Source organism: Panthera uncia, assembly GCF_023721935.1.
Source record: "Panthera uncia isolate 11264 chromosome A1 unlocalized genomic scaffold, Puncia_PCG_1.0 HiC_scaffold_17, whole genome shotgun sequence".
NCBI classification, from domain to species: domain Eukaryota; kingdom Metazoa; phylum Chordata; class Mammalia; order Carnivora; family Felidae; genus Panthera; species Panthera uncia.
Genome location: NW_026057577.1, coordinates 52,631,023 through 52,643,531, shown reverse-complemented (window position 1 = coordinate 52,643,531; position 12,509 = coordinate 52,631,023). Strand labels below are relative to the sequence as shown.

General features: G+C 39.1%; 1 protein-coding gene and 1 long non-coding RNA gene across 2 annotated transcripts in view; both read right to left on the bottom strand.

Moving 5' to 3' along the window:
- The window catches only part of LOC125935730 (uncharacterized), a 31,045-nt gene extending 19,612 nt beyond the window's left edge, over positions 1–11,433 (bottom strand). The window contains exons 1-2 of the long non-coding RNA XR_007461770.1: positions 11,309–11,433; positions 8,198–8,314 (exon numbers count right to left, since the gene is read on the bottom strand). This is a non-coding gene — a long non-coding RNA (uncharacterized LOC125935730). The remainder of the gene's footprint in view (positions 1–8,197; positions 8,315–11,308) is intronic.
- LOC125935729 (histone H2B subacrosomal variant-like) lies at positions 7,043–7,582 on the bottom strand. Its single transcript, XM_049649615.1, has one exon. The coding sequence runs from the start codon at positions 7,478–7,480 to the stop codon at positions 7,112–7,114; it is 369 nt and encodes a 122-aa protein (XP_049505572.1). The 5' UTR covers positions 7,481–7,582; the 3' UTR covers positions 7,043–7,111.
- Positions 11,434–12,509: the final 1,076 nt, after the last annotated feature.

Sequence of the window (12,509 nt, the reverse complement as noted above, 5' to 3'; positions counted from 1 at the left end):
TCTGTTCTGTGTTTTAAAGTCCTCATATGAGTGAAGTCATATATTTGTCTTTCTCTAATTTCACTTAGCATAATACCCTCCAGTTCCATCCACTTAGTTGCAAATGGCAAGATTTCATTCTTTTTGATTGCTGAGTAATACTCCATATATATACACCACATCTTCTTTATCCATTCATCCATCGATGGACATTTGGGCTCTTTCCATACTTTGGCTATTGTTGATAGTGCTGCTATAAACATGGGGGTGCATGTGTCCCTTCAAAACAGCACACCTGTATCCCTTGTAATGCCTAGGGATACAGGCATGTCTCCTAGTAGTGCAATTGCTGGGTCGTAGGGTAGTTCTATTTTTAGTTTTTTGAGGAACCTCCGTACTGTTTTCCAGAGTGGCTGCACCAGCTTGCATTCCCACCAGGAATGCAAAAGAGATCCTCTTTCTCCGCAGCCTCGCCAACATCTGTTGTTGCCTGAGTTGTTCATTTTGGCCATTCTGACAGGTGTGAGGTGGTATCTCATTGTGGTTTTGATTTGTATTTCCCAGGTGATGAGTGATGTGGAGCATTTTCTCATGTGTCGGTTGGCCATCTGGATGTCTTCTTTGGAGAAGCGTCTATTCATGTCTTTTGCCCATTTCTTCACTGGATTATTTGTTTTTTGGGTGTTGAGTTTGATAAGTTCTTTATAGATTTTGGATACTAAGCCTTTATCTGATATGTCACTTGCAAATATCTTCTCCCATTCTGTCGGTTGCCTTTTAGTTTTGCTGATTGTTTCCTTCGCTGTGCAGAAGCTTTTTATTTTGATGAAGTCCCAATAGTTCAATTTTGCTTTTGTTTCCCTTGCCTCCAGAGACGTGTTGAGTAAGAAGTTGCTGCGGCCAAGGCCAAAGAGGTTTTTTTCCTGCTTTCTCCTCAAGGATTTTGATGGCTTCAGTCTTACATTTAGGTCTTTCATCCATTTTGAGCTTATTTTTGTGTATGGTGTAAAAAAGTGGTCCAGGTTCATTCTTCTGCATGTTGCTGTCCAGTTTTCCCAGCACCACTTGCTGAAGAGACTGTCTTTATTCCATTGGATATTCTTTCCTGCTTTGTCAAAGATTAGTTGGCCATACATTTGTGGGTCCATTTCTGGGTTCTTTATTCTGTTCCATTGGTCTGAGTGTCTGTTTTTGTGTCAGTACCATACTCATCACATTTCTTTTCTTACTAGGTATGTGACCTCTGGCAAGTTTTTTAGCCTATTTAATGCCTCAGTTTCCCTGACTAAAATGGTAACAGTGCCTCTCTCATGTTGTCTTGGCTTTTTGTATTGAGTTGACATAGATGGTGTATTTAGAGTAATGCCTAGTTCACAGCTTAGACTTATTGTTGTCAGCTGTTCCCAATAGTTTTAGTTTTGGATTATTCCATAAGATTTTAAGTTTTTAATGGGATGGACCTCGCCTTTGTTTTCTCAGCATCTATTGCAAAGAAGGGATTTCTGTGAACATATAAATGAACTATAAGTGCCACATGCAAGGTATTACACTTAATGGTATTTTTCTATCCTCTTGTAATTTCCAACACATTTAGTTCCTATGGGAACAAGCTAGCGGTGTGCACAGCAAGACTTTAAATAATTATAGGGACAATATATGTTTGTATGAGATTACACTATTCAATTCCAAAACAAGGTTTCTAAACTCAGAGAAGAATAATCTAAGTTTGCTAGAAATTTATCATTTGGGTAATTTGTATTACAAAATCAGCACTATTCTTTCTTGGGGGTGGGAGACATCTTTTATGATACTGTATATCACTATCCGGAAATTACCACAGAATTGGTAGGTTGGTCATGTTGTTGGCTTAGTGGGAAATGCTTTTCCTATCTTCTTTGAATATCTTACTGTTTTTGTATTTTAAGTAGTGTTTCAAAATCACATCATGTGTCCAACAGACTAACAACAGGCAAGCTTTTGCCATCTGCATTACACATTTCTAAGAAAGGGCTGCTACATCGCATGAGATTTCATTGCACAGAAACACCTTCTGGTAAATACACAAGGCATTCGTCATCCTCCATTTATAGTTTATTATGTTTTTATTTAATAAGTGTACAATCATTTTGAGACTAACCACATTGTGTAGCAGCCAGTTATCTTCTGGATGTCTACATTAGAATTAGATTTGACTATGAATGATAGAAAACCAAAATAATACTGGCTGAAACAAATTAGAAATTGATTTCGCTCTCACATAAACACAGGCAGTGCTAGGCTGCCCAGGAGTTCAATCATCAGAGACCAAAGCTCTTTCACTTTTCTGCTCTATTATCCTTAATATACAGGTTTCAGCTCCTAGTTTGAGGTGGCTGCTCCAGCCCCGGCTTCCACATCCTCAGTCCAGTCAGCAGGAGAGAGGAAAAGGGAAAAGAGCACTTTGATGATACTTAAGGTAACTTTTCAGAGGTTGTGTATACACTCCCATTCATCGGCACTTGGTCACATGGACACATTCGCCAAAGGAAGGGTTGGAAATGTAGCCTTTGTACAGGGTGGCTATGAGCTCAGCTAAAAATTGGGGCCCTATTTCGGAGAAGAAGGGGTAAATATATATTGAGGACTACCAGCAGTGTGTACTACTTTTTGTCTTACTGTCATTTAACTGTCTCAGGTAACTAGGGCGCAAGACTGAAAAACTGGTAAAATGGTCCTATTGATGGCAAAATTATGCCTTGAGATATTTTTAACCCTTTTTAATGTGTTAGCTAGTTTGAGACTATTTTCAAATTTTAGAAGCCATGTTGACACTATGAATTGACTCCAAAATTAAGAATATATAGAGGGGTGCCTGGGTGGCTCAGTCGGTTAAGCATTTGACTCTTGATTTCAGGCTCTCCACTGACAGCACAGAGCCTGCTGGGATTCTCTCTCTCTTTCCCTCTCACTCTGCCCCTCCCTGGCTGACTTTCTCTCTTTCAAAATAAACAAATAAACATTACATATATACATATAATACATACATGTATATGTATATATACATATATGTATAATGTTGCAAATAACTTTCTCATAAAGGAACAATAAAAATATTAAGTGGCATATGACACAAAATGAACACGTAGACAAACTGGATTTATCAAAATTAGTAACTTCTGTGTGTCAAAGGACACTATCAACACATCGAGGAGACAACCCATGGAATGGGAGAAAAATATTTACAAATCATATATCTGGAGGAAGGGATTAATATCCAGAATATGTAAATAACTCCTTCAACTCAACAGCAACAAAAAACAATTTAAAAATAGACAAAAGACATTCATCTAAGGAAAAAGTACAAACAGTCAGTGAACACATGAAAAGATGCTCAACATCTCTAATCATTGAGGAAACACAAATCAAAACCACATTATATCTATTAGGATGGCTATCATATATCATACATATATATCATATATGTATATAACATATGATATATATCTCACATATATATATATACATATATATATACACATGTATAACATAAAACAGAAAATAACAAAGGTTGATGAGGATGTGGAGACATTGGAACTTTTGTGCATTGCTGGTGAGGCAGTAAAATGGAACAGTCACTGTGGAAAATGATATGGTGGTTTCTCAAAAAATTAGAATTACCATATGATCCAGCAATTCCACATCTGGATATATGCCTGAAAGAATTGAAAGCATGGACTTGAAGAGATATTTGTATACCCATGTTCATAGTGGCATTATTTTCAATAGCTAAAAGGTAGAAGCAACCCCAGCGACCACCAATGGATGAATGAATAAACGAAATGTGATAAATTCATATACTGAATATTATTCAGCCTTAAAAAGAAAGGAAATTCTGACATGTGTTACGATATGGACGAATCTTGAAGGCTTTATGCTAAGTGAAATAAGCCAGTCACAAAAGGACCAATACTGTTGAACTCAACTGAAACGAAGTGCTTAGAATAGTCACATTCTAAGACAGAAGAGACAGAAAGCAGAATCACACTTAGAAAGGGTTGGGGAGGGGCGACTGAGTGGCTCAGTCGGTTAAGCGTCCGACTTCGGCTCAGGTCACGATCTCACGGTCCGTGAGTTACGAACTCACGGTCCGTGAGTTCGAGCCCCGTGTCGGGCTCTGTGCTGACAGCTCAGAGCCTGGAGCCTGTTTTGGATTCTGTGTCTCCCTCTGTCTCTGACCCTCCCCCGTTCATGCTCTGTCTCTCTCTGTCTCAAAAATAAATAAACGCTAAAAAAATTAAAAAAAAAAAAAAAAAGAAAGGGTTGGGGAGGAGGAAATATGGAATTATTATTTAATGTTTATAAAGTTTCAGTTTGGGAAGATGAAAAAGTACTAGAGATGGATGGTGGTGATGGCCACATAACAACGTGGATGGACTTAGTGTGGCTGGCTGTACACGTAAAAGTGATTAAAATGGCAGTTTTATGTTATATATATTTTTTGCCACAATAAAGATGGTTAAAGTCTTTTGAAAATATGGGTATTTTTACGTACATGCCTTTATATAATGCGACTTAAAACCAGTGTCAGAGAGTTTTTGCCAAGCATCTTGACCTTCTTTTGAAATCATTTTAAAATATTTCAAAAACATACAGAGGCAAAGAGAATAACACATAAAGAACACTTTTGTTCCCTTAACCCATCTTTAAAACACCTCAATTTAGAAGACTGTTTCTGTGAATGGTTATTCCCTTGCCCCAGTTGTTGAGTACCATTTGTAGGTACTATCCTTACTGGAATGATTTGAAAAGCCAACGATGAACTTTTCATATTTGTGAGTTTTTTTATACAGACAAGCGCATCCCAAGCAAAGCCATAGAAAACCTGCCTTATCACAACCTGCAAGAGAAGCAGCACTGTACAGACCACAGGTGGAGACTTTTTCTACAAAGAGCCAGACAATAAATATTTTAGGCTTTGTGGGGCACATTAGGCTTGTTGAATAATCTTGTGTTTTTTTTTTTCTTTTAAAATATCCCTATACATTTTTAAAAACCTTCTTAGCTTGTGAGGACATACCAAAAAGAGCTGCTTCCAGACTTGGCCCAATGGCTGTAATTTGCTGACCTGTGGTAGACCTTTGAGGTCCTTCTGGGTCCAACCCAGAGCAGAGTGGCAGATGTGGGCAGCTATATAATCATGGTCAGCTAATCTTTAGCGAGGTCAGCAACCTCCTTCTGGGCCTAACTCAAACTGGGTAGTTTCAAGTCTGATGATATAAATGCATGTGTATAAAATACCCACTTAAATTTTTTTTAAACCATTTTTTTATTGTGGTAAAATCTTACTGTGGTATTTCATGTAAGTGGAATCCAACGGACCTGGCGGGAACTCTGAGAAGGAAGCATTTAGAAATGAGCAACCTAGGAGAAACAGAGTGGGTGTTAACAGTAAGACACCGAGAATAGTCTCACTATTCCCATCCTAGCTTTACATACAAGAAATCCCCTTTCCTTGACGAAATTTAAGTGATCCTTGTAACCAGAAGAACCTGAGTTACTCTCATTTACTGCAAATGTAAATTGGTACAAACACTTTGGAAGACGGTCTGGTAATATCTAATAATGTTGAATATAAGCAAATCAATGACCCAGCAATTCCATGGTTGGGTATTTTACCTAGAGAAATTCTCGTACGTTTGTAACAGAAGATATGTACATAAGAATGCTCACAGCAGGGGTGCCTGGGTGGCTCAGTCGGTTAAGCGTCCGACTTCAGCTCAGGTCACGATCTCGCGATCCGTGAATCCGTGAGTTTGAGCCCCGCGTGGGGCTCTGGGCTGATGGTTCAGAGCCTGGAGCCTGCTTCCGATTCTGTGTCTCCCTCTCTCTCTGCCCCTCCCCCGTTCATGCTCTGTCTCTCTCTGTCTCAAAAATAAATAAACATTAAAAAAAATTAAAAAAAAAAAAAGAATGCTCACAGCAGATAATACGTGCTCACAGTGGACTCTTGTTAACCTGGTCAGCTCTGCCACTTACACAGCAGTGTGACCACAGACAAGTTGCTGGTTTCTCTGTCTCTGTGCTCCATTTCCCTCATCTGTAGAACAGGATAATTATTAATGATCACAAGGTTGTAGGGATTCAGTAAGTTGACTTACATAAAATGCTGGGGACATAGCAAAGTACACCATGGTATATTCATATTACTGAATATTATACAACCTATCAGTGAAAAGAATGGGTTGGAGCTATACATATATCAACAGGTATATACCTTAGAAATAAGTTTAAAAGAAAGAGGCAGGCACAGAAGAACACAGATAGTATACCCCCATGTTATGAAACAAGCAAAGTTAAGCTTATAATGTAGAGATGTTTACAAAAAGCACACAGAAAAGCAAGGGAACAGGAAGGAAACAAAACTCGGGATAGTGGACAGGGAGATGGGAAACACCTCCAGTGACATTTGTAAAGTTCTTGAAGTTTATAAATTGAGTATAGTTTCCTGGGTATTGTTCTTATTACAGCACAAATGTAGAACAGTAAATCCTAGAGAACCAAATCTGAATGTGAAGGACAATTACACATAAAGATAAAATTTACACGGATGTGAACCAAACTTGTTGAAAGTCAAGAAATAAGAATTAAAGCAAAGGAAATCGTTAACATGCTGTATAGAGACTTCATTAAGGAACTGAATTCGTTGTAGTTTGCTCTAGAAAATACTTTTTTGATGAAAATTTATCAATGCCGGTATACTTCTGAGTAAAATGTTTGTTTTCATAAATTTAGTCCATGTGAGCTGGGGGGGGGTGGTCAGAAGAACTAGTTTAAATCATCCCATACATAGTTAACGATACCTTAACAATACAATAAACGTTGAATTTATATAATGAGATTTACGCAGTCACAGGAAAAATAAGAGTGGGTGGGACTTGGGCAGGGAGCAGGTTTTGGGAAATCCTAAATAATCAAATTGTTCAAAGATAAAATAGTGAGAGAGTAATTCTTCTCTAGAGATAAGAGGGATGGGGGAAATAACCAGGAAATATTGCCATGCTATAAAAAAGAGCGAATTCTATAGTGAAGTGATCATTTGGGTAGTAAGTTTGATTTACTTTCCCCAAGATTTAATTAAGCAGGCATGTAAAGTTTAGGACTGGACATATCTTTGGACAGCTTCACTTCCAAAAGTCACTGCATACTTAGCTAGTTTCTCAGGTAACAGCAAGTACACTGCCTTCTGGATATCTTCAAGGGTGAGGGTACAGCGATTTCGGAAACACATCACACTGCAGGCTTCCATAGAAATGCGCTCAAAGATGCCATTGATCAGGGTGTTCATGATGTCCAAGGTGTGAGATGATATGCCCCTCTGGGGAATCACTTCCTTTAGGACCCTGTTTACGTAGAGTGAATAATTTCTATGGCCAAAGTCGGTGCTGGAATGTAATTTCTTTCTGGAGATTGGGCTTTGAAGTCCTCTGGAGCACTTGTTCTTTTTGCTGGTGGATCTGGCCATTGCAGATGTTGGTCTCCTTATCAGTTACGAGTGGAGAGGAGAAGGGCCTAAGAGCTGGGGAGAGCTCTCATATTTATATTGATATGCCACAATCACACTTTGGGGGCTGCTTTTTGATTGGAGGTTACTCTTCCTATGTCACAATCACCTAGCAACAGCCTGATTTGTTGTTAAGGGAAAATCTTGTTCTTGGCCAACCTAAAGCTTTCCTAAGAGGACAGAGTGTTGGAGAAGGATTGAGGTTGGCTTCAGGGCAGAAAAGAGTGCTCATTTTTCCTACGTTTTTTCTTGGCAGTTTACAAGCATAACACAATATTTTCAGAATTGGACAAATCTCATCAAACCAGGGAGTTGGTAGCAGGGAAATAAAGGAAAAAGAACCGTGAGCCTTTTATGGGAGAATCTCTGTAAAAGTTTTCATTAAGTCATTTTATAAGCAAATGAACAATAAGCCATTAAAAACCTTGAAGTGATGATTGTATAATAAAAATATGTATAGCTAATCTCCTTTTAGAAATTAATTTAAAAATGAATCCTAACTAAAATGTATCTGACTCCCAATTCCTTATGAGCAACTAAGTACAAAAAAATTAAACAAAAACTTCCCTATTTTACAATTTAAATTATTATATGTGAAAATGTGCATTCAATTTTTATAATGATGTTAATAACATTCTTGAAAATTTCACACATTTAAGTACATGCTGTGGTCTTTACCTGATACTGTAGTTCTTCTGTCATTGTTAACCAAAAGTGTAGGGTCACTCTTGTTCATGTGTTCTGCTGATATTTGTGCTTAAAAAAAAAATCTCACCTTCTTAATCAAATTCATTCCTGGATAAAACAAAAAATAAACAGAAGCAACTATAAAAATTGCAACTCACAGGTATTTCAATAGTTCACAACTGCACAACTATTAATGCTACTATAAAAAATCCTTCACTATAAGCTTCCTCACAGATAAGATAGACTAGGCTATGTGTAATTTCTGGAATGGTATCTGTAACTCCTCACCTTTTTCTGTCATTCAAGAAAGTAGATCTGAAATGAGGTGAGTGGGAATAACGTTATTATAGGCAAAATTAAAAAAAGAATTTAATGTTTATTTATTTTTGAGAGACAGAGACAGAGCACGAGCTGGGGAGGGGCAGAGAGAGAGGGAGACACAGAATCAGAAGCAGGCTCCAGGCTCTGAACTGTGAGCACAGAGCCCCACGCGGGGCTCGAACTCATGGAATGCCAGATCATGACCTGAGCTCAAGTCGGACGCTTGACCTACTGAGCCACCCAGGCATTTAGAGGGAACATTTTGAACAGGTTCTAATTTCTAAAGACAGTGTCATGTCCGTACTTAATTTATTACCAGCAACACACCTCACACTATGTGCCACACTGAGTGGAAGGCTGCTGCTTCCACGCATGCTTTGCGGTGATGGATCTCTCGTCAGCTCTTGTTCATTTTGCTTTCGGGATTTCCCTAGATATAATTACTTAGTTAGCTTAATGACAGCATAACTTACTTGCTAACATTTAGAAGAAGCTATCAGGTGGAGCGTGTTCACTCCCTATTCTTCACGAATCCGTGCTGAAGAGCTCTTACTAGCATAGCGCTCCTGGCCCCTCTGCCCCTCACTTCCTCCTCCCTGGGACAACCCTCCTTGGAATCATTGAGTGGGGGAGATGGCAGGCAAGCCTATCTCTGCCCCTTTTGGACTCTTGCTGGTTGTGACTGCAGGCAGCGCTGCTCCTGGGGCCGGATCATTCGTACTAGCTGGCTGTAGCTGAGGAGGTCATTTTGCTGAATTCAGAGGTGCTATAAAAGAAAGCTTACTGTTGCCCCATTCAGAAAGGCTATCCTCCAGAAAAGTTCATCAGTAATAAAGGTGACATTTTAATCCCTAGGACCCTCACTCGGTTCTGCGCCTGCATGAAGAGAAGAAAGGGTGTATTACAGAAGCTAAAAGAAAAAGTCTTTCAAACCAAAACAGGATGTTAGCAAACAGCATGTCTGCTAACATACTGGTCCATCAGAAAGTTCAGAAAATGGGGAATACTGATTCTATAAAATTTCTGGCTACTTTAGGGTTAACCCAAATTCCCTTTTAAAATTTAATGAATCATTCTAAAATATGTATGAGCTCACCACCGATAGGCGAGTTTTTCTTTTCCTTCTCCCTTCCTCCTCCTCCAGACAGTCTGGAACAAGGCACAGACACCTTTTTAGCATAATGACCTTCAGGAGATGCCTGTTGGATGATCAATTTGGACAATGGAGCAAATCTGATTATCTTGCATCTATCTCTGGGAACGAGCACTGGAAAATCCTCATTCTGTCGCCTTCTCCTCTGCCCTCACCCTCAAGGTCTGCACTTAGAACAAAGCCTGATGTCCTTTTGGCAGGAGACCTGGGAGAGTGAAAGGGGTGATGACCAACGTACTGGAGGTCTGGGGTCTGTGGTCTCTGAGCTGCTCAAGTGCAGCTGGAATCCAAAGTTAGGAACCATTTTGTGAATTTTTCCAGGCTCCTGTTTTGTGCTAGATCACAGTGTCTGTTTGGGGCATGGGCTGTATGTCTTCCATGAACGAGCCATGTGGACTTCTGGGGTGACAACTGCTTATTCTTTCACTTATGATTGATGGTCTAGTAATGACTCAAGGTCATCATCAAGACTTGCAGTGATTATTTCACAACAGCTGTGGCAGAGGTGACATTAATTCAAAATGGAAAACATGCAAGACAGGTGTGAGTGTATTCTGGAAACATTTTACATCCACTGTATTAGTTTCCTATTGCTGCTGTAACAAACCACCACAAATTTAGCAGCTTAAAATAACAACACAAATTATCTTACTATTCTGGCGGTGGTATCAGTCTGAACAGGCCTCACTGGGCTACAGTCAAGGTATCAACAGGGTTGTGTTCCTTCTAAAAGCTCTAAGGGAAAAATCTGTTTTCTTGCCCTTTCCAGCTTCTGCAGACGTGTTTCTTGGCTTTTCCTCTAACTTCAAAGCCAGTAACAGATGGTCAAGTTATTCTCATGCTGTATCAGTGACACAGATAACTGAGACTCCTGACTCCCTCTTTCACTCATAAGGACTCTTGTGATTACATTGGGTCCACCTGGATAATCCAGGATATTCTCCACATCTCAAGATCCTTAATTTCATCTGCACATTCCATTCTGCTAGGTAAGGTAACATATTCAAAGGTTGGGGTTTGGGGATACGCACAGGTTTGAGAAGCATTATTAAGGCATTATTATGCCCACCATATAGCCACCATAAACAGAATGAGAATGTCAAAGAAGATTTGGGTCACCAACTGCACAGAAATTGGGGATGAATGATAATGTCCTTAGTAGATCACCAAAAATATATTTTAAAAATACTTTCCATATATGGGCCAGCTTTCATGTAATTTACTTTTTTTCTAAAAATGGAAAGTTGTCTTCTATTTTTACTTTGTGTGCTTTGCCTCTACCTTATAGTCCCCAAAGCATGCTAAATAAAATCAATTTTATCCTTGGAAGCCGGAGGCTGACAGTACAGGGAGAGAGATTTTTCTTTCCACCGTCATTCTCAAATTCCCTTCTCAATCTCTTCCCTCCTGCCTGCTCTCTCACAAGGATCTCTGGATGACAACCATGTGCTAAGCACTGCATAAGTTACACTGTGGGGACACAGAGATGAAGAAGATATAGTTCCTACTCGTAAGGAATTCAGAGCTTATTGAGGTAGACAGACATGAAAGTAAGAAGTTACTATGAACAGGGACATAAAGGCTATGACAGAGCATACACAGGGCATAGTAGGAAGATAGGGTGGTACCTAGATCACTAAGCCTCCCAGGGCAGCCTTCTTGGAGGTGGTGGTTTTAGTTGAATCTTGATGGATAATGGAAGTTATTCAGGCAGATAAGGGTGGGGATAAAGGGGTGCAGAGGAAGATCCAGGTTTCAGTTAAGGCTGTTTATTCTCAAGCTTGGATGCACACTGAAGTCACCTAGGGAGATTATGACAAACATGCCAATTGTTCCAGGGCTAGACCCCAGACTGACTGAATCAGCCTCTGCAGTGGGTGAAGTTCAGGCATTTTTTCTTTTAAGTTCTTTTAATGTGCAGCCAGGATTGAAAGTCATTGGTTGAGCTAAGATAGAGCAAAATATTTGAAGGTGTTGGGAAGTGTTTTGTAGACACTGGAATGGGAGTTATAACGGCAAGGGTTAAGAGGGAGGGGAGAAAAAAGAAGGGGAGCTCGGTTTTCCCAATACCGTTTATTGAAGAGACTATCTTTTCCCCATTGTATATTTTCGTCTCCTTTCTCATAGGTTAATCAGCCATAATCGTTCATTTTGGGGCTTCCAATTCCATTTCATTGATTGATGTACTCTTCTGTGTGCCAGTAACATACTGTTTTGATTACTACAGCTTTGGAATATATTTTAGAATCTGGGATTGTGATACATCCAGCTTTGTTCTTCTTTCTCAAGATCTGGCTGTTCAAGGTCTTTGTGGTTCCATACAGATTTTTTGATTTTTTTTTCTCTAGTTCTGTGAAAGATACTATCAGTATTTTGATAGGGATTGCATTGAATCTGTAGATTGCTTTGGGAGTGTGGACATTTTAACCATATTAATTCTTTCAACCCATGAACACTGGCCAGCTACATGCAAAAGAAAGACATTGGACCACTATCTTATACCATGCACAAAAATAAAATCAAAATAGATTAAAGATCTAAATGTAAGATCTGACAGAATAAAACTCCTAAACGAAAATAGACAGTAGTCTCTCAGAAATCAACCTTAGCAATATTTTTCTGGATAAGTGACCCTAGGCAAGGGAAACAAAAGCAACACAAAACAATTAGGACTACATCAAACTAAAAAGCTTTTGCACAGTGAAAGGAAGTTGTCAATAAAATGAAAAGGAAACTTACCGAATGGGAGAAGATATTTGCAAGTGATGTATCTGATAGTACATCATATCCAAAATACATAAAGAACTCATACAACTCAATCTGATAATA